Source organism: Nothobranchius furzeri, chromosome 13, assembly GCF_043380555.1.
Source record: "Nothobranchius furzeri strain GRZ-AD chromosome 13, NfurGRZ-RIMD1, whole genome shotgun sequence".
NCBI lineage: Eukaryota > Metazoa > Chordata > Actinopteri > Cyprinodontiformes > Nothobranchiidae > Nothobranchius > Nothobranchius furzeri.
Window position 1 is genome coordinate 33387507 of NC_091753.1, and position 22301 is coordinate 33409807.

A 22301-nucleotide genomic window follows, 5' to 3' on the forward strand; every position below is an offset into this window, starting at 1 on the left:
CTTACACAACTTCACATGATCAGTTTTATTAAACACGTTAATATGTGTACACCCAAACCTGAAAGGCCTTCTCAGTCTTCAGGTCTGGTGTACTTTAAAAGCACCACTGTGTGTGTGTGTGTGTGTGTGTGTGTGTGTGTGTGTGTGTGTGTGTGTGTGTGTGTGTGTGTGTGTGTGTGTGTGTGTGTGTGTGTGTGTGTGTGTGCGCGCACGCGTGCGTGTGTGCGCGTGCGTGTGTGTGTGCGCGTGTGCGCCTGGCAGGAAACCGCGCCTGCACTGCCTGAAACGAGGGGCGTAATGATGGAGGCAGAGACTGAGTCACACAATCCTGTCACTGTTCAGGTTTCTGCTCCATCATTGGTCCATTTCAATCTGGTTTTCCTGTTTTTCTTCTGAAAACACGACAGTGAGCTGAATCGTCAAACATTTTTTTATGTGGAAGTCATTGCAGAAAAACTGAGGTTGAAGGCTGACTGTGTTTTTTCCTTTGTCTCCTGGCAGTGTTTAACTCTCTGGACATGTCTCGATCAGTATCTGTGACAGCGGCGGGTCAGTGCCGCCTGGCTCCTCTGATCCAGGTCATCCTGGACTGCAGCCATCTGTACGACTACACCGTCAAGCTGCTGTTTAAACTGCACTCCTGTGAGTCTCATGCCAGCGCCGCGCCAACCTCACAATCATCAAGAGTACCAAAAGTCCCATTTCCTTCCTCTTTTCTTCATGCTGGACGCTTCACAGCATTCATTTAACAGCGTGGATCCAAAAACTTTGGGAATAATTTTTGATTCGTTTATTTTTCTCTAAACCTCTAATATTGCAATGTTAAAAAAAAGACATTAATTTTTATCATAACTTTAAAACTTGTCGACTTGTTGATAATTAGCGTTTTTGTAAATGTCATTCTTCCAGGTCAGGTCGGCATCATTTTGCAGCATGATCCAATCATCACTGCAGACAAAGTAGATGCTTTTGCCGACCCACTGCTAAATTATGTCCAACTCACAGTTTAAAGCCTCGTCACTGACAGAACAGAGCAACATCAAACAAAAAGGTCTTTTTAGCATCGACCCTGATGTGTGAGCTCTTGATCGATATCATACCTGACACCCCCCCCCCCATTGGCCGATAGGGCAGAAATGTCACCCCCTACTCTCATGTGTAGTTCAAACCAGTTTTGGTGCAGTATGCTGTTGATTAATGCATCAGTTAGCTATGAAATTCAAAAAACAACAAAATCTCCCACAGCAAACCCTCTCGTGGTCTGCTTCTGCGAACTGCTTGAGAACGATTGTGATTGGTGGTTCTCTAGTTCACATTTAAAATCTGCTGTTCTCCTGATTGTTATCTCAGAGAAGAAAAGGGTTTTGCTCTTTGGTTAATTTTACAGATTTTAAACAGAAATCGGCGTGAAAGCCATTCACCACAAAAACAAAATACTTGTCTGATTCCGTAAGCTGGGAGGATTTTTTTTTCCAGAAGTTGTTTGTTAAAAAGGTTTCTGCACTTATGACAGTGTTGTTGGTATGACACCTCACGTCACAGGCGAGCTGCTAAAGTAAAACTTTATAGGAGAGGGATTTTTATTTAGCTTTTTAGTCTCTGAGTCCTGCACGCGGGATGTTTGTGGATCCCTCAGATCTGAAACACTTGATGATTTTTGTCAGTTTAAGGGATTTTCTCACCCATCGGGCTTTTTAAAGCTTTCCCAACTTTTAATACATCCAGAACATCCCTTCAGAATGTGTTTACATGTGTGTGTGTGTGTGTGTGTGTGTGTGTGTGTGTGTTTTTTCAGGCCTTCCAGCTGACACTCTGCAGGGCCACAGAGATCGTTTCCAGGAGCAGTTTAAAAAGTACGCTTCTCTCTGAGGTCGACCCAGAGGCCTCTTGGTTCCACGCTAGCTCCGTTTTCAGCATCAGGAGCTTTGCTTTCTCGTCCAGCTCTTCTCAATTTCATCTTTCGTTTTCAGGCTGAAGAGCTTGTTCTATCGCTCCAGTAACCTGCAGTATTTCAAGAGGTTGATTCAGATCCCACAGTTGCCTGAGGTGAGGATCACTGCAGCGTTTTCCACATGTTGGCATCAAATAATCTGGAATAGTGGAGTTATTTACAAGAGCAAGAATAGGAATAAGATTCAAACCATTTAAAAACTCTTCTGGATTATTGCAGAACCCTCCAAACTTCCTGCGTGCGTCTGCCCTGTCCGAGCACATCAGCCCCGTGGTGGTGATCCCCGCCGAGTCGTCCTCCCCGGAATCGGAGCATGTGGTGGAAACGGACGACCTGGTGGACACGGACATCCCGGTTCTGCCGGTAAGTTCACCCTGGTCCTTTAGCAGCGTGGCTTCCCGACAGAGCCCTTTGGGAGCCGGTAGATGGAAGCTGGCTCGCGTCTCTGATAAACTGGGTTCTGGGTGGGAAATGAGATGGAAATAAATCCTTAGGACCCACAATTCAGTGAGAAGTAGCAGTTTCACTTCAGGTGGTTGAAGCAGCAAAACCAGTTTTTAAACGTTTTCTGTGTCTTTTACTGTCAGGCTCCCTCAGAAACCAAGTTTGACGACTTGTTTGGCACCTCGGCTGCTATCGATCCATTTAACTTCAACAGTCAGAACGGCATGCGCAAGGATGACAAGTGAGTTAATAAAGATATAAACCAGAAGGGATATAAACAAACACTAGTGGTTAAAGAACACACATCATCCCTCTTCCTGTTTAGTTTCTTTGCACATTGAAGTAGTTCTGTAAATAAAAATCTACCCAGTCGTTTTAGATGTGGATGTATGTTATCTGGGTCTGATTTCTGCACTGATCTGCAAATTCAGGCTCATTTCAACGCTACACAGAGCAAAGTTAAATAAAATCCTGCCAACAAATGGCAACAGAAGCGTCCTCTATGGAAGTGAGCTGGTCTGTCTCCACGATGACCGTTTCCAGCTAAGAAAGAGTCACTCGGTGGAAAAGGCATTTAAAGTTGTTTGTTTTTGATCAGAGACCATCTGATCGATCAGCTGACGAGGGAGATCCAGTCCCTCAAAGACGAGCTGGAGTCCTTCAGACTGGAGGTAACCAGAACAGGGACAGTAACTTTTAATAACTTTGTCTTGACAGCATTCAAAGGAAAATCTTTTTTGTGTCGTCTCGACTGCAGAGTGGTCGCTTGTGCCAAGCACTGAGGGGGCGTGTCAATGAGCTGGAGGCGGAGCTTGCAGAGCAGAGTCACCTGAAGCTGCAGGCTTCAGGGGAGAGTGAGTTCCTGAAGGCTGAGCTGGACGACCTGCGGAGAGTCAGGGAAGATACAGAGAAGGAGCAACGGTGCCTGACCGAGATTGAGAGTGAGACAGAGTTTAGATCCTGGAACTCAAGATGCCCAGCATGACTCTAGATTTTTACCCGTCGTTTAATTTTTATTATGTTTTGGGCTCCTGGTGATTTTTCCCTCCACTTCTGCATCTTAATCCCCACCAGGAAAAGCTCAGGCCAACGAGCAGCGCTACACTAAGCTGAAGGAGAAGTACACAGAGCTTGTTCAGAGCCACGCAGACCTGCTGAGGAAGGTGAGGAAGATGCCTTCCACTGATTAGAGGCTCAAACCTCTGTCCTGATTGTTTTGGGGACGTTGCATCTTCATCCCATGTCCTCCGGCGTGTTTGTGTCTGCAGAGCGCAGACGTGACCCGACAGATGACGGTGGCCCGAGCGGCACAGGATGAGGTGGAGATGGTGAGGAAAGAGATGCAGGAGAAGGTGAGGTCTGCTCAGGAGGCTGCAGACAGACAGGTGAAGATCACTGAATAGATTTAATGCTAGTTTTTATTTTTTGTGAATCCTCTAAAGGTTTTGGACTTGATCGCCCCTCCTTTTTTTTCAGGAGAGGGAACAGCTAAAGCAGCTCCAGGAGCTCCAGAGAGAGCTGGTGTCCAGCCAGGCGGAGCTGGACTCCCTGAAGACCACAATGGTCTCCTCGCAGCAGGTCCCTGCTCTGTTTTTCTCCGTAACTAAAAACAGGGTATCCGCGGGTCCTTAAAAAGTCTTTAAACGTCTTAAATTAGCTTTTCCTAATTTAAGGCCTTTAAAAGTCCTTAAAAATGACAAATAATCCTTAAATCCAGTTTCCAGAGGTCTTAAATTACCAAAGACCCAATAAACAAGATTCTTTTATTTCTATAAAAACTTCGTGAATTTCTAGTTAGTGTTCAGCATTTTTTGTGTATGACGTTGGCGGAACCGTACGCAGTCAGTTGGTTGTGAAAGGGGGCTATTTTTCTAGATAAACACATTAGCTGGTTAAGCTAGTGGGAGCTTGCGCCATGGGGAAGTGCAAGTTTAATGGTAACTGGATAGCTAATCCCACGTTCGTGACGTGGTTAGCACCGGTTCCAGGCAATAACTGGAAATTATCGCTTAAATTAAATTTTTAAAATAGCTTAAATTTGGTCAAAGTGGCCTTAAAAAAGGTCTTAAAAAGTCTTAAATTTGGCTCCCTTAAATCTGCAGATACCCTGTAAAAAGAGTCCAACAGAAATCATCTTTTCTGTCATTTAGTGAAAAATGGCATGAGAGCACAGTAAGATTAACCATACACGTTTATTTTTACTGGATTAACAGACCTGGATGATCCTAATGAAGTGTAAACGTAACGACCCGCCGGAGATGTTTGAACCTCTCCTGATCTCGTTCACACACTCGGCCTTCCTGCTTTTATAATCGAGCTTCGTGGTATTCTGGATACCCTCTCATAGGACGCTCTTTATATTTAGCTGTTTAAATGGTCCTAATCCTTTCTGTCTGTTTGAGTCACGGCTCCGTGATCGTGAGTGATGATTGGAGCAGCTGTGTGAAGGGAAATTACTTTTTGTAACCTTTTATTTTGTGTTTCTGTAAAGTATAACACGACAAAATGGTAAATGGCCTGTATTTGATATAGCGCCTTCTAGAGTCCTAGAACCCCCCAAGGCGCTTTACAACACAATCAGTCATTCACCCATTCACACACACATTCACACACTGATGGGGATGAGCTACAATGTAGCCACAGCTGCCCTGGGGCGCACTGACAGAGGCGAGGCTACCGAGCACAGGCGCCACCAGTCCCTCTGACCACCACCAGCAGGCAACGTGGGTTAAGTGTCTTGCCCAAGGACACAACGACAGCAACAGACTGAGCGGGACTCGAACCAGCAACCTTCCGATTACGGGGCGAGCACTTAACTCCTGTGCTCAGCAGTCACCATCCCTACTGTCTGCTGTTGAGTTTGTGCCTCTCTATATGTTTCCAGTACACACCACCTCCTGCGTTTCCCACTGCTGGTGTCCCACTTGCACTCCTGTCATTTATCGGCCTCTCCTCTCATCTTCCTCATCTCACATCTTATCACTGCTGTGCTCTTCTCTAATGCCCCAGCCTCACTAAAACCTGTTAAAAAGACACAACGTTTAACTTTTTCTTCATTTCTCCTTTCCTGTCGGACCTGCTGGCTCTCAGACTGTAAGTCTTTAAGTGATTTGTTTTTTATTTAAAAGAGGTCTGGTAGGCGTGTCCTCTGTTGGGGTGATTGTTGTGTTGCAACCTCAAAGTCCCTTTGGAGATTCTTGTGTTGTTCCACAATCTCAGACCAAAACAATGATGGCAGCTAAAGATAAACGTCTGTTTTATGTTGAGGTCAGAGCTCTGCCATCGTACCACACCACATCTTTCATCCCGTGTCTCTCTCTGCTCCTCGTTGCAGTCAAGTGAAGTTCTCAGCTCCCAGCTCGCCACCCTGGAGTCCGAGAAGGCCGAGCTAGTGCAAACTCTGTCCAAGGTGGAGGCGGAGCTAACGCATCAGGGGGAGGAGCTTCAACGAGTCCAAACCTCTCTGGCGACAGAGAGGGCGAGTGGAGTGAAGACGGCTGAAAGCCTGCAGAATCAGCTCAACGAGAAGGTGGAGAAAAGTTTTGCTTTTGCTTTCATTTTGCTTTAAGTCTAACGAGTGTGTGGTAAGGTGACAATTATGCATGTGTGTGTGAGTACAGGAGAGCAGGGAGCAGGCTCTGGAGAGCCAGCTGGTGGCGGCTCGCTGGTCCAGTCTGCTGGCAGCTGTGGAGGAGGCCGAGAGCATCATCCAGGACTCGCTGGCTCAGATAGACGACCCGGCTCACATCAGCTGCACCAGCTCTGCAGGTCAGACGCAGATATTTAAACTCTCTGCAGGAACGCCTGTCATCGCCCTGTGTGATCTTTCTGCCATTGTCATTTTTGCAGATTACCTTGCCTCCAGGTGCCACGCCTCTTTAGACAGCGTGGAGCGATTGCAAGGTGCCAGAGAGGTGTTTTTATCTGACGGCACATGTGAGTCAGACCACCTCTGAATGGACGGAAAGCTGCATTTATAGACAAGTGTATGAAGGTTTGTGTTTATGTTCTTGTGTTCTGCACAGCTGTGTCTGAGCTGGTCCGAGCGGTGACCCAGTGTGGCCACCTGGTGGGCGACATCATCATTCAGGGCAGCGCCACCTCCCACATGGTGCCGGTGGAGCAGGCTGATGGTGAGTCTGGAGAGGTCACTGGGTGTCCTGTAACCATGCTACTCTGGTTTCTGTGGTTAAATCAGCTCTGCAATAAAAAATAGTCCACAATCTCTAAACGTCAGAAATAGTTTTGGTAACTTTAAGCATTAAGGAAACCCGCATTTAAGTGTAAACACTACTACACAACAGTGAAGACTGGCATTATTGATGACACACACAAAACGGTTTTAGATGGTAGTTGGAGTTTTACCAGAGAAGAATAAAAGCTACTGATATATTGTAAGTATTCAAAGGATTTTTGAGGCTTTTATTGTGAAGGATTGAAGGAACCCCTCTGCGGGATTAAAGATGGAACCTTGGATTCCTTCAGGAATATGCATTTAGATGATTCTGTATCTTTTGTTTTTAATTGTCTGATTAGTTTTAATTTTGATTCTGTCTTTGTGAGTTTTATCCTTTTAAGTACCCGTCAATACATCCAGAACCCTTGGTTTCTAATGTAATTAAAGGTGAGGCTTGATAAAAAATTTATTTAATTAATTGGAGGCTTTGTAATTAATTCATCTTGATTAATCGCCTTTTATTTGCTCAAGAAAATTTGTCCCATGGCATTTATTTTTGTTGAAACATTTTTATTGACGCACAGAGTCAGACAAACATGGACATAAATATTGTGTGTAATATTGAGTCAGAAAAGGGTAGAATGCCTTCTCCGGGTCAGGGATGAGGCGCTGACACAAGTGGAGGAGTTTAAGTATCTCGGGGTCTTGTTTACCAGTGAGGGAAAGCTGGAGCGTGAGATCGATAGGTGGATTGGTGCTGCATCTGCAGTGACGCGGGCGTTGTACCGGTCTGTCGTGGTGAAGAGAGAGCTGAGCTGGAAGGCGAAGCTCTCGATTTACCCGGCGATTTACGTTCCAATCCTCACCTATGGTCACGAGCTTTGGGTAGTGAACGAAAGAATGAGAATGCAAATACAAATGGCACAAATTAGTTCTCTCCGCAGGGTGGCTGGACTCTCCCTTAGATATACAGTAGGATGAGAAGCTCAGTCATCCAGGAGGGGCTCTGTGTAGACCTGCTGCTCCTCCACATCAAGAGGAGCCAGTTGAGGTGGCATTTGATTAGGATGCTTCCTGGACGTCTCCCTGGTGAGATTGTCCGTTAACATCCAGCCAGGAGGAGACCTAATAGAAGACCCAGGACACGATGGAGGGACTATATCTCTCCGCTGGCCAGGGAACACCTTGGGATTCCCCTGGGGGAGCTGCCCAAGTGGCTGGGGAGAGGGCAGTCTGGGCCTTCCTGCTTAGGCTGCTGCCCCCACGACCCAACTCCAGACAAGCAGACGAACATGGATGGATGGATTAATATTGTGAACTCAAGCTTCTTTAATTGCAGCAAAAATACTTTTCAATTTTATTTCAAAACAAGAAAAATATATGCATACATACATACATACATACATACATACATATACAGTATTATAATATAAGGGAGAACCAGCACACCGCAGACCACGGCCTCTCTGTGTGAGGATCTAAACGCATTCTATGCCAGATTCGACACAGCGAACACCATGAGACCGGACAGTGAGCGCACCGTGGATGACGTCAGTGCGCACACTGTGTCTGAAGAGGATGTGCGGAGGTGCTTCAGGAGGGTGAACGCACGCAAAGCTGCTGGTGCGGACGGGATTCCCGGCCGCGTCCTCAGGTCATGCGCGGGTCAGCTGGCTGGAGTGTTTACACACATCTTCAACCTTTCCCTCTCTCTGTCTGTAGTCCCAGCCTGCTTCAAAATGGCCACCATTGTCCCTGTACCCAAATCCTCCACCATCTCCACATTGAATGACTGGCGACCTGTAACCCTGACCCCCATCGTGAGCAAATGCTTCGAGAAGTTGGTCAGGGACTTCATCTGCTCTGCACTGCCCGATTCACTGGACCCTCTACAGTTTGCATACCGCCACAACAGGTCCACTGATGATGCCATAGCCCTGACACTTCATGCTGCCCTGTCACACCTGGAGAAGAGAGACACGTATGTGAGAATGCTGTTTGTCGATTACAGCTCAGCATTCAACACCATCGTTCCATCGAAGCTGGACAGGAAACTGCAGGATCTAGTACTGAGCATCTCCCTCTGCAGCTGGATCCTGAACTTTCTGTCTGACAGACGCCAGGTGGTCAGACTGGGCAGCACCACCTCATCCCCCGTCACACTGAACACTGGTGCTCCACAGGGGTGTGTGCTGAGCCCTCTCCTGTACTCACTCTACACCTACGACTGCACGGCCACGAGAAACTCCATCATTGTGAAGTATGCGGACGACACCACAGTGGTAGGTCTCATCACCAACGACGATGAGTCGGCCTACAGGGAGGAGATCAGCGCCCTGACCCACTGGTGTCAGGACAACAGTCTCACCCTCAACGTCACAAAGACAAAGGAGTTGATAATGGACTTCCGGAGGAGCAGAGGAATACACACCCCCATCACCATCAACGGCGACGCTGTGGAGAGGGTGAGCAGCTTCCGTTTCCTTGGAGTTCATCTGGCAGAGGATCTTACGTGGTCAGTGCACACGGAAAATACAGTGAAGAAGGCACAGCAGCACCTCTTCTTTCTCAGGAGACTGAAAAGATTTGGCATGAGCCGCCGCATCCTCAGGACCTTCTATCGCTGTGCCATTGAGAGCATCCTCACTGGATGCAGCTCCACCTGGTATGGCAACAGCACCGCTTACAACCGCAAAGCTCTCCAGAGAGTAGTGCGGTGTGCAGAAAGGATTATTGGAGGTGAGCTTCCCTCCCTCCAAGACATCTACAGGAAGCGGTGCCTGAGGAAAGCGGGGAGGATCATCAAGGACTCAAGTCACCCCAGCCATAAACTGTTCAGACTACTTCCATCAGGAAGGAGGTTCTGCAGCATCCGGTCCAGAACCAGCAGACTGAGAGACAGCTTTTTCCATCAGGCCATCAGACTGCTGAACACTTTGCAGACACCTCACCCTCACTACTGAACTCCAACATTACACACTCCATACTGTACATTAATGCCACTGTTTTGCACATACCAGCCTCTGTATATTTTATATCTCTTATTTTATTGTTTACTTTATTCATTTGTAAAACACGTATATACACACTATACACACACGCACACACGTAGAACAATATATTAAAAAAATAATAATAATAGACTTGCATAAACATTTAGTAATGTATATACATTACAACTTATACATATTATTACTTAGACATTTTTATATTTTCCTATTTTTTACATTACTGTATTTTTGCACAGCTCTGTTGCTGTGAAGCTCACACACAAGAATTTCACTCGCATGTACTGTACCAGTGTACCTGCACATGTGACGTGACAATAAAAGTGATTTGATTTGATTTGATTTTAACTTCATACAATTCAAACCTAATTTTCATTGTTCTGTAAGATTTTCTTTTAGGGGAAAAAAACATGAATTTAAATCAAATATAACAGCTCCCTGGCCGCCAGCCACGGTTCAGGCACCAGAAACAAATACAGGAGAGGGAGGGGCTTTAGTTGTGTCTGCAGCTTTAATCTGCACAGGTGGTTCACCTCTCACACCCATCAGTGAGCTGTTGTTGGTTCCATTACTTCTGCAGATTTAAGGTGGTATTTTCTGTCATCTCAGTGCAGAACATGATGCATTAATGCTATTCCGATGCATCCGTCCTCCGTGTTTCTCTTTTCCAGCCCTGTCAGAAAGCATGAAGCAGTGTGGGACAGAAGCCCTGTCCCTGCTGGGACAGATGAAGCAGCAGGACACTCTGTCTGCAGCGGACAGCAGCAAGCTGAAGACGTCTCTGGCGGCCATCCTGGCCACCGCAGAGGTTCACACCTCACACTCACTAGTGCTTCCACTCCCCACAAGCTGGATTTCTGCTTTAATATTTGACGTTATTCCTGCGTTTGTTCCAGAAACTTCGCCCCCGAGGTTTGGAACTGCAGCAGGGGGAGCTGGGAGATCTGGTGGAGCAGGAAATGGCCGCCACTTCCGCCGCCGTGGAGTCGGCGGCAGCCAGGATAGAGGTGAAAAACTGCATCTGTGTGTGTTTAACAGTGGTCGTCACATAGAGCTGTACCCGACTCCATCTCACCCCTCTCCCTTGTGTCCGAACAGGAAATGCTGAACAAGTCTCGAGCGGTTGATACAGGAATCAAGATGGAGGTCAACGAGAGGTAAAACACAGATTGGAGCCAGATTGAGGAGCTGCAGAGAATTTGTGTTTTTGTGGATCATAGTTCCAGAAACGGATTGAACGCAGATCTGATTATAGGCTGCAGATAAAAGTTGGACAAAGAAGAAAAGAAGTCAAACTTTTCAAGTCTTTTGTTACTGTGATCACTCTCAGCTACATCCGTACAGCCTTCCGTTTGAATAAAGCATCAAATCAGGCTAAAACCCGAGTTATTTATGAAAACCTTTATTTAGTCGAGGTGTTTGTTTGAAGTTAAAGTCCTATAGTCATCATCACACACTGGTGGACCCATCCCCGTGGGTAGCGGTGGCTGCGTTCGGGAACTATTTGGTGGTTTAATCCGGTCCCTTTAAAGCTGAGTGTCAAGCAGGGAGGCGTTGGGTCCCATTTTAAAAGTCTTTGGTTTGACCTGACCGGGATTTGAACCCCGATCTCCTAGTCTCCGGGTGGACACTCTAGCTACTTTCTAGCTGCATTTTACAGATGCTCATTATATGAACCATTTTTCTTTCTAGTTCTCTTGTTAAAGCCGCACAACGGCTACATAACTAACTGAGAAGTTAATTCTGAAGCATTTCTACTGATGAAGTATTTTTTAGCTTAATTATTTCTCTAACTAGAAGAACTTTTACTCACTAAATGGGTCTTATGAGTGTTTGTGAAGTGGCGGCGCCTGTGGAAGTCCGTTTTCACTCCTCTCCCCTCATAAGTTAATATGATGCCGTTCATTCTTTGTGAACTGAAACGTGCACCGTGTGCGATGAGTCACCGCTGTGGAGGATAACAGTAGTTAGTGATGTGTCTGCTCTGTTTCTCTGTTTTAAACTCTCTTTTTGCTGTCAGTGTGTGTTAAACTAGAGAAAGCCTTCATTGGATGTAGTTTCAGCATCTAAACTCTGTCGCCCCCTGCAGGATCCTGGCTTCATGCACAGAGCTAATGCAGGCCATCAAGGAGCTGGTTCTGTCCTCTAAAGATCTGCAGAGGGACATAGTGGAGAGTGGGAGGGTGAGCGCTCCTGATTCTCATACATCACTGCAATATGTTTGTCAGGACTGAGTTTCTGTTGTGTAAAAGAACTCCTGCTTTACGTGATGGTCCCGTAGACGTTAGGTGGCTCATGTTTGACTGTATGTCCACCAGGGAGCAGCATCCATGAAGGAATTTTATGCCAAGAACTCCCGCTGGACTGAGGGCCTGATCTCTGCCTCCAAAGCAGTAGGATGGGGCGCCACGGTCATGGTGTAAGTACAAAAGCAAGTATAGTAATATAAAAACACCGTTTTATCCAGCAACATGTAAACGAGTTTGCTCCGTGTTGCTGCAGCGATGCAGCTGACCTGGTCGTGCAGGGCAAAGGGAAGTTTGAGGAGCTGATGGTGTGCTCACATGAAATCGCTGCCAGCACGGCGCAGCTAGTGGCTGCTTCCAAGGTCAACAAAGACGATCGCCTTTATTGTTCTATTGTTATTACTGTGGTGTTTTAGTGGAGGTGTGTTCGTCACTGCTGTCTTCCTTCCAGGTGAAAGCAGACAAAGACAGCACCAACCTGCGCCGCCTGCAGCAGGCGTCCCGTGGCGTTACCCAGGCCACCGCGGCGGTCGTGGCCTCCACCAAGTCTGGGAAGTCCCAGATCGAAGAAACAGGTGAGGGAGGTGACTGAGGCTAAGCAGCAGCTGCGTCTTCACCTCTTATTTGTTGTTTTTAGCTTTTTTTCAAGAAGCATTTACATATCTGGTAATGAATTCAAGCCTTTTCTTTTGTGTTTGCAGAAACGATGGACTTCTCCAGCATGACTCTCACACAGATCAAACGACAAGAGATGGACGCACAGGTGGACAGCAGGACGAATGTGAGCCAAAGCGTCATTAATGCAGAGTCTTGAAAGCTTGTTTTTCCTCTTCAGGTTCTGGTTCTGGAGCTAGAGACCCGTTTGCAGAAGGAGCGTGAGCGTCTGGGTGAGCTGAGGAAGAAGCACTACGAGCTGGCTGGCGCATCGGAGGGCTGGGGCGAGGAAGAGGATGGTACGGACCTCACAGCGAAGGATCTTTAAAGATATTTATACATATTAAAGTTTTACCCTCCTCTTCCTCTTCAGGTACAGGATGAGGATGCCGTCCCGGATGCTGCTCCTCCGGCATCTTCTCTTTTATTTATAGACATGCTCTTCTGTCTCCCTTAAAGTTTTGATTTCATCCGTTTTCTCCGTGAAGCCAAATGAAACTGTGCTTCTTCTCTGATCCCGTCACTCTACCCCTGTCTGCACAATTTCCACCTAAACACCCCCTCGCCCATGGCTGAGCGGCAGGCGGGGTCGGAGGCAAAGAGGATGTAAGGATGCTTCTGATGGAGTTTCCTTCTCCTGGTGTGTGATGAGTCACAGCAGAGACAAAGCCGTGCCTCTTCGGTGCTCCTGCTCCTCCTGGTTTTATTTTATTTTTTTCTCACTGTGACCTTCTGAAGTCCACGCCGCTCCACAGGCTGCTTTTTTGGACTTCCTGCCTTCTCATGTCCTCATCATTGCGATGACCATGACTGTTAATCCAAGCAGCGCCCTCCACCTCCCCTGGTTTTTATTTTTACTTTATCAAATCATAACTCTTAAAATGAGCTTTTAGGCTGCCAACGTTCCTCAGCTACATCCACAGAGGTGGTGCGTCATGGGAAGGATGACTCAGAACACTAATCAGCTTAAATGTCTCATTTTTAGTGAATAATTTATGTAGCAGGGTCGCAAAAGGAAACCCTCAGTTATTAGATTTTTTAAAAAGTTTCTTTGACTCTTCTACAAATCAAATTGCATAAGACCCTTCAGATGATTTATTTTGGTTTTTAAGGAGGCAACAGCTCGCCTTTAGTTGGATGAATATTTCCGTTTTTGAAAATTTAAATATATTTGGAGTTAAAGGCACTTCCTCTGTGCACAAACTGGAAGATCTGACATTTTCCCAGATTTTCACAAAATCATTGGATTCCAGCAGACTGATGGCGACAGAGCAAGAGGATGAGCCACGTTCTCTTGGAAAGAACTGCTTCATTTTGATCCCAGAGCGTCTCTGTTTGCTTGGAGTAAAAATCATGACGCACCTGAAAGCCACACATCTTTTCTTCCCTGAAAATGTAATTATTAAGCAGTTTAGGATGAAGTGACTTAACATAAACAGCTTTTTGATACATGCTGCTGAGCATTCACCGGTATTTCTTCCACTGACCATGACATTTAAAGCACTTGGAGGACGACGGACTGTTCTGGGGGGACCTAAAGAACATGAACTCTGAAATGTTTTTTTTTCTCTGTCACCATGTTCCTGCTGCTCCAGCCGGGTTAAAGCAAGCATCGTCTGCAGTTGATCTAACCGTTCTGTCTCTTCCTGTATTATAAACAAAAGTGAAGAATTTTCAGGTGTCTGGAATGATGAAGTGCACACACCGTGAGTGATTTGTTTGTGTGTTTTTGTCCAAAAACTCTTGAATTAACCTTTTGTTTCTTTTGGGTTCGTGTCTGTAGTCGTACCAGCTCAGCCAGCCTTTCAAACTGCCTCACACTAGTCAGAAACAGATACTCGCATAGCAGCATTGAACTATGTCTTTGTATGATATTATACTAAAACAATGTTGGTGGGTTTGTTTTTATTTTTCCAGTTTTTGAAATAAATACATCAACTAATTGATACGGACGTGGAGAGTTTCTGTGGGTTTCTGCAGCGAGAGGTTTCTTAAATGACCCGAGTGAGGCTGGAATTTTCCAGAATGCGTAAACAGATGACAGAACAGTTCTGATTGACCTGATGGTCCCTCTCAGGTGAGCATCTGTCAATCACCTAAATTGGGGAGGTGACATTGGCACAGGATTTAAGTGCTCGCCCCGTAATCAGAAGGTTGCAGGTTCGAGTCCCTGGGCAAGGCACTTAACCCACGTTGCCTGCTGGTGGTGGTCGGAGGGACCGGTATCGCCAGTGCTCGGCAGCCTCGTCTCTGTCAGTACGCCCCAGGGCAGCTGTGGCTACATCGTAGCTCATCCCCACCAGTGTGTGAATGGGTGGATAACTGATTGTGTTTTGTAAAGCGCCTTGGGGGGTTCCAGGACACTAGAAGGCGCTATATCAAATACAGGCCATTTACCATTTTACCATTTAAATGCCACCCCACCCCCCACTGCCACTGATGCAAAGATGAGTAAATAAATGCTAAAACCAGGGCTGAGATTACACAAATCCCTAATCTGGGCTGAGTTGGGTCGTCTGATCCTTGAGAAAACACACGTAAAACATACAGCAATGTTGAGGTGAAACTGCAGCTGTTAAAATGAAGATTTGCCCAAATGTAAAAGCTTACATTTCAATCTGATGTGTTTTCAATTGTTAAAGAGATGATTGGACATAAAGCTGTAGATGTGATGAACGTGGGTTAGAACATCTGTTAGGCACGGTGGAGGCAATATTATGATATGTTTTTTTTTTTTTTTGCTACTCAGGAATAGGCTCGACACAGATGTGTTTATAAACAAAAGTACCAAAATTAACATGGTTTATGTCAAAGAGGGCTTTCCTACATTTAGCGATTCCTTTGGTGCAAGTATTCACATTTCATGTCTGATTTTGTCATGTTTTGATTCAATAGCTGGACAGTGAAATAATTGAACAAGTGACAGACACTATTTTATACATTCTCCTGCTCCACCTTTGGCCAGCATGGTGAGATAATTTACAGGAAATTCTTATAGGAATGCTATTTAAATATAATCCAATATTTTTGAAGCAGCTCTGCTGGTTGAAGTGTTTTGCAGCCGGCTCCTGCAGTGAGTCGGAGCCGTGTCTGCAGAGTGCTTCCAGAGCTGTGGCATCTCATTCATAATGCTGAACTATTTATAGCCTCTGCAGTCCAGAGCAGGATGGCCTTACAGCAGGTCTCCTGGCAGCAGAGTGTGGGCTTGCCTGATGATCCAACAGGGACAAACAACTCTCACCCCAGCAGTCTTACTGGAACCAAACATGCAGCTCCTTTCAGGTATTTTAACAATGTTCCTCATTAATAAACCTAATGCAATAAAACATTTACCATACAACTTTCTAATCAAATTAGGATTACATAGTAATAAAACATTTTTACCGTGTCATTTGGTTCTATTGCACCATTTTATTCATACCAGGATTTTGAACAGCTCCAGATCTGGAACTGTAACACCAGAGCAGGCCTGAAATCCAAAATAAATAATCTTATCTTACATAAGTTTTTTTTTTCTGGCCGCAGCATTTCAGACCCATAAACCATGTTTATGTAATCATTTGATAGTAGCAGGCTAGCAGCGCAGTATGGTGGGAGTTATGGATCATGCAAGGATGCTTAGTTTGGTTTCTGTTTGCCTCCTGAGCAGCACCAGAACAAGCTTGGTAAGGATTCAGGTAAAAAGGATCACAAGAATGAGAATAACTTTACTTATGCAGCACCTTTCAATTCCACATACTGTAACTGGTATTGATCTTTAACCTTTAGTTTTCAGCCTTATGCCAGTAGGCCTTGATCACATGACTTCAGAGATATGTAGGATCATGCAAACACAAGATCTAGTCATATACTTTGGAGTGGGTGAGGGGTCGATGGAGCAGGAAGAAGAGCGTGTGAAGTGAGAACTTTGATGATTTTGTCAGAAGTCTGGAGGCACAACCAGACGGCCCTGAAATGATGCTACTGGTGGTTCCAATTGTTTTCCACCTTGCTGCCTGCAGCCTTTTCCAGATTTGTCAGTGTTTGACAAAAGCTGCGGACTGAGAAGAAAGTTCGCTATGAAGTCCGCCAATGTTGCATTGTGTTGGGTTTTTGTGTCTGGTCACCACCCCACTAATACAAGCCCAGACACTAGAGCCGTTTCTCAGTTGTAATGGGGAAAAACACCCAAACCATGTAGAGCAGAGTTGAGTCAATGCAAGCTGTGCTGAGCAGTGGAAAAACTCAATAAAATTTGTAATCCTAAAGCATATGCTTCAAATGCAACTGGGGGTCCCACTAAATCCCACTGAGAGCCATAAAAAGACCCAGAGAAGCAGTTTGGGCCATGGTCAAAGTTTACCCCAAGATTCCCAATGGAAGACTTGACATATGAGGCTCGATGACCCATAGCCTCATTAGGCTTGATTGAGATGAATAACCAAATGTCATCTGCGTAGCAGTGATATAAAACATCAATGAAATGCACTGAAGGGAGCATGTAAAACAGAAACAACAAGGGCCCCAAAACCGAACCCTGAGGTACATTGCAATGAAGACGCTTTAACAAAGACCTACAACCTAGAGCAGCCACACTAGCTGAGTAATAGGAAAGATTAAAGAGTCTGAGATGATTCAGGAGCTGTTTCTAGACATGTGGGTGGTTTAGAAGATCGGCATAAAGATGAAGAACCTGGTTGTGAAGTAACAGCTACATCTGAAAAAACAGGCAGCTCTTTCAGCCATTAGTGTAATCACTCGGACCAGCATCGCTGAAGACCTTTGAGTGGGGTTTTGTGCCGGCCTCGCTCATTGTACTCCCGCCTGACACAGATATGAGGTCACGACATGAACAAGAATAAAGTCTTTCCATCTCTGCAGAGACCTGCGGGCTAAGTAAACAAAAAGAGCACTTTGCTGCTCCCAGAGGCCAAAGATACCATTAAACAACAAAAAAAGATACTTCCTATTGATTACCAATATTCCAACAAAGGCTTTCTGTTTGGCAGGAGTAAAAGATGTTGTTCAGTAAAGGGTTGAAGCAATGTCTGGTTGTGCTTTACTGCTACCAGTCAGCAGCCTTGGAGGAAAACGATAAAACCTTGTTTTTGTTTTTCAGCTGGAAACAAAATTAAAGCGATTAATCAGGGCGGGTGGTTTCATAACATATCCAGAAGCTGTTATCTCTGCTGTGTGTCTTCTGTGTGTGTCTGAGTGATGGATGGCCGCTCTGGGGGCCATTTAGATGCGTCTGTATGGCCACGCTGATAATCTGTTGTGTTTCTGAGAGGAAGATGCAGCCACAACAAATAAATTGGTTTTATTATTAATTAATGTCACTTTTTCCTTTCATTCTTTTTGTAAATGTTGTTGTTGGCACAAGAAGGTGAAGCTGGAGTGTTTGTGATAATTAATTAGAATTCCTGTGCCTCAAGCGCTATACATTTTTTGTCTTTGTTGCTTTTCTGTAAAATTCCACTTTTTAAAATGGACGTAAACACCTTTTACATGTTCAAGAACAACGTAGACCTTTGTTGGTTTAGTTAAAGCAGAGTTTTCTTCTCGAAAAGCCAAACTTTCATCTTTATCCAGTTGGAAAAGGCGGAGAGGTTATGAAGAATTAACATCTTACCTGCTGTGGATAGCTCTCTGAATAGCTCTAGTTTAGAGAAATAGAGATCATCTGAGACTATTTAAAACATTTTCACATGTAAATGTGTGTCTAGATGTGTCACACTCACATGACAGCACAGAACTTTGTAAGACCAAGTTTTTCAACACATTTGCAGTGGTATGCAGTATAAATGAATGCCTTGAGAGTTTATCTCTGGGGGGAACTCTTGCTCCTGTTTCAGGAAGTTGATATTAGCCATTGGAGAGGGGAACAGGACACAGCTGGATTTGGAGTCTTACTTTTTTGGACATCTGGCCTCTGTTTGGCTAACAGCAATGCAACTCTTGCACTTAGCTTCTGCTCGCCGAGACGTGCTCTTCTCTCTCCTTGACACTAAACCAACAATGGTCTTCCCCGTCGCAAGCCAAAAATGCTGATTTTCTGTGTGATGTATATTGAATGGCTATCTATTCTTCTATCAGTGGCTAATGCAGGAAATATGGGTAGAAGACTCTTTTCACATTCAGCCCGCATGTTAAAGAGACAATGTGTAGTTTTTACCATTAATTTCTGGAAATATCCATCAAAATGTTGTTAAAAATGAATGAAATGATGCCCAGTACCGGGTCTGATCCTTTGATCCACCGTGCCAGGGGGGATGTGGTGGCGGTGATCGGGCCGGTGAAAACTCAGCAGCTGATCAATTCAGCCCTATCTATCTATCTATCTATCTATCTATCTATCTATCTATCTATCTATCTATCTATCTATCTATCTATCTATCTATCTATCTATCTATCTATCTATCTATCTATCTATCTGTCTGTCTGTCTGTCTGTCTGTCTGTCTGTCTGTCTGTCTGTCTGTCTGTATGTATGTATGTGTATATATATATATATATATATATATATATGTATATATATATATATATATATATATATATATATATATATATATATATATATATATAAACAATTTTAAACAAAATAAACCAAAGAAGGGATGAGTGAAATGTGTTCATGACACTGACATGACACTAACCATAACCAAAAACAGTGTTCTTGATTGATATGCAGTAAACATAACAAAATACCAATAAAGTAATAAATATTATATACATACATAGTTATATATGTCTACATAGGAATTTGTAAATATGTATCATAAACAATAACAACACTAAGAAAATAAGACAAAAACAAAAACAACAACAAAAATCTGCAAATGTGATGCAATCCAATATGGCTGCAACCTGATGATGTCATAATATGCAAATTATGTGAGTGAATTTGTTCCTATCACAAAATTTGGCTCATACTGAAGATTTTTCTAATTTACAATATTCCTCTATCTCTAACCAGATTTAAGCTACAAGCTCTTTAAATAGTGATATAAAAAATTTATATTTTACTGAAAATAACTATGGTGCCTAAAGGGTTAACACAAAACCATAAAAATCAGGTCTAAAATTCATGGGAGCTTGTCTAAGTCTCTGGACGATGCTATGTTAGATGCCATGTTTCCTCCTACAGGAGCCCATGAGGACAAGAAGCATTTACTGATTTGTAACAAACAGTTACAAAATTTTTGTCAATCTTAAATGTTGTTGTTTTACACATTTCTCTTCACTTGTTGCCAGTGATGAAAGGGAGTCTGATGTGCTCGTTATTTTGCTAAAGTTTGCACTCCCCAGGGCTTTTTGACCCTAATGGGCATCCCTTGGTAAGGTCTTACTCCAACACAAATATACTGCTTGCTTGCAACAATTTAGGTATCTACTGCCCCCTATCGCCAGGAAAAATACACACTGTCACTTTAAACTAAGAGTGACCGATCATATTTAAACAACTTAAAAGTAAAAAAAAAAGGTTTGTAAGTGAACTTGGTCTTTAAAGAACACTCATTTACTTTAGTAGCCATCAATGGAAAAATGTCTCCAACCCGCCATGACCCAGATGGGATATTTTTGTTCAGTGTTGTTGTTTCAGCTCTCATCACAACACGGGAGAACATCTGCAAAATCTAGGTTACAAATTACATTTAGTCCGAGGGGAAAAGGTGGTAACATTGGTAGTGGCCCTGCGTCAGATGTAATCATTACACATGTTCAGTAATCCAGACAGTCAGCCGCTGCCCTACTTTTAGCATCAAAGAAGGACAGACATGAAAACAGACATCAACACCGAGAGGCCGTCGGGTCAATCACAAAGGCAGAGGAGGGGGCAGATCCAGACAGAGCACAGCACCAGCTCCTCCACTGCTCCCGTTTAGGAAAGAGGAGTAAAAGGAAACGAGGTTGCTAGGATACAAGGCTCAATCCAAACACAGCACCATCTGCTGCAGTGAGATTTGGAAATGCTTTAGCCCAGTCAGACAGAAAGAGAGAGAAATCGGCCCAGGAGGCTCGTTGGAAACATCTCTGCAGTTAGATAAGAGAGGAGAGGCAGGTTTACCAGCTGGATGGTGGAGGACAGGAACGAGCAAAGAAAAGCAAGATGAGAAGGGAAACAAGTTGGCATGACACAGAGCTTGTATGCTAACAGGTGTGATACATGCAGCCTCATCTTTCTTTTTTATTTCAGACTCTGACAGAAACGATCACATTTCATCCCCATGATATTTTTGGTAACAACACTAGCAGAGATACTGCTGCTGTTTTTTCCAGTCTCAAATTAGTAACAGATGATGCACCTGTTACCATGGGGACGATAAAAACCCATACCAGATCACTAGTCACAGTATGTTTTGTACCGTGTTGTCTGATATAGTGGAGCAAATCGACTCAAACATCCTCCTCTAGATGAGTCATTTCTCTCGTCATTACTGTAATATAGGAACACCAGCACAAGCGAAGGAACTACAAACTATTAAACCATATAGAGAAACACTACATTTACTGAGAAAAAACATTTAAACTAATCATGCTAAAGTCAAATAGAAACAGCCCAAATAATGAAGTCAATAAGCTGAATATGACCTTAAACAACGGAGCTCCTATTACAAAAAATATTAAACACAACATCCCATGGAGATATTATGGTGCATTTTATTAGACGAAGATCCAATGATGTAGTCAACATCAGCATCTTCTTTTAAAAAACATTAAACCGGAACATTTTCAGTATAAAAGTAGTATTGTACAGCCGATGCAGGGTACCGGAGGGAAAGCGTGACACGACCTAAATCATATTCATCCATATAGACTGCAGATAAATACAATACACAAACACTATTTACAGACATAAACGTAATCCTTGTGATGAAAAGGGTAAATAGAATATATGCATATATTATGATCTGTTTACAAAACAATAATGTAAAGGCAATCCACAGCTAAACACACACACACACACCCTCTTGTGTAGCAACACTTTGCCCAAACCTAAAATTCATCTTTAATTTGGTCAATTCTTTGTTGACAGGTGGGTTCTTTGGTTGTGCTGGATTTGCTCCGGCTTTATGAGCTGCAAGTTGCAGGAAAGTCACCCGTTTGGATGTGTTTGTAACTGGAGAGGGCTTGCCAGCCACACACGCACGCACACACACACAAACAAACACACACACACACACACACACACAAACACACACACACAGGCCAACTTCTACAGAAATGTTAGCAGGAAACAGTCTTTGTGACAAACAGAATGACTAATTTGACTTCTCTGAACCAGGATCCTGTTTGTCTCAGCTCAAATGAAACTGACTTTTGTATCACAGCACAAATTCTCACTGGACATCGCACGGAACTGGTCAGTTTTATTTCATGCACGTGTTCATTAGATACAGCCAGCTGTAGTAAACCCATTTTCCACTATGAAGGAGAGATCAAAGCACATTTAGTAGGATCCTGGCCTTAGCAAACAAAAGTTAGCATGGATGTACCTTAGCATAGCGGCTAAACCAGTGGGATGGATCACAGAGTAAAACAACAATAAATACATTGCTTTTTAGCATTGCCCCATGCTCAGAGTAACAGCAGCTAAACAGCACTCATCCCAGGCTGAAATGAACCCAAACCGGGTAAAGGTTTTCATGTGGTCACACACCTTCATGACCACGAACAAAGTTTGTGTTTACTGTTGATTTATTCTGCTCTGTGGGCCTGATCACTGGCTACTCTGATAAACACTGCAGGGTTTCACCACCTACAACGGCAGAGAGATGCTCACAGTGTCATGCACATGTGTGTGTGTGTGTGTGTGTGTGGGGGGGATCATTGGACACACAC

The 22301-nt window shown here is 44.2% G+C and overlaps 1 protein-coding gene across 1 annotated transcript in view; it reads left to right on the forward strand.

Annotated features, from left to right (window-relative positions):
- The window catches only part of hip1 (huntingtin interacting protein 1), a 44203-nt gene extending 30686 nt beyond the window's left edge, over positions 1 to 13517 (forward strand). Inside the window, exons 8-31 of the mRNA XM_015951752.3 lie at positions 502 to 642; positions 1796 to 1853; positions 1971 to 2046; positions 2171 to 2314; positions 2539 to 2636; positions 2994 to 3066; positions 3153 to 3336; positions 3470 to 3558; positions 3664 to 3780; positions 3872 to 3973; positions 5730 to 5924; positions 6016 to 6163; positions 6245 to 6331; positions 6421 to 6528; positions 10252 to 10388; positions 10477 to 10587; positions 10679 to 10737; positions 11670 to 11763; positions 11899 to 11999; positions 12083 to 12188; positions 12278 to 12401; positions 12528 to 12589; positions 12662 to 12779; positions 12854 to 13517. Of these exons, the coding sequence (XP_015807238.1) occupies positions 502 to 642; positions 1796 to 1853; positions 1971 to 2046; positions 2171 to 2314; positions 2539 to 2636; positions 2994 to 3066; positions 3153 to 3336; positions 3470 to 3558; positions 3664 to 3780; positions 3872 to 3973; positions 5730 to 5924; positions 6016 to 6163; positions 6245 to 6331; positions 6421 to 6528; positions 10252 to 10388; positions 10477 to 10587; positions 10679 to 10737; positions 11670 to 11763; positions 11899 to 11999; positions 12083 to 12188; positions 12278 to 12401; positions 12528 to 12589; positions 12662 to 12779; positions 12854 to 12864 (2543 nt within the window). The 3' untranslated portion in view covers positions 12865 to 13517. The remainder of the gene's footprint in view (positions 1 to 501; positions 643 to 1795; positions 1854 to 1970; positions 2047 to 2170; positions 2315 to 2538; positions 2637 to 2993; positions 3067 to 3152; positions 3337 to 3469; positions 3559 to 3663; positions 3781 to 3871; positions 3974 to 5729; positions 5925 to 6015; positions 6164 to 6244; positions 6332 to 6420; positions 6529 to 10251; positions 10389 to 10476; positions 10588 to 10678; positions 10738 to 11669; positions 11764 to 11898; positions 12000 to 12082; positions 12189 to 12277; positions 12402 to 12527; positions 12590 to 12661; positions 12780 to 12853) is intronic.
- Positions 13518 to 22301: the final 8784 nt, after the last annotated feature.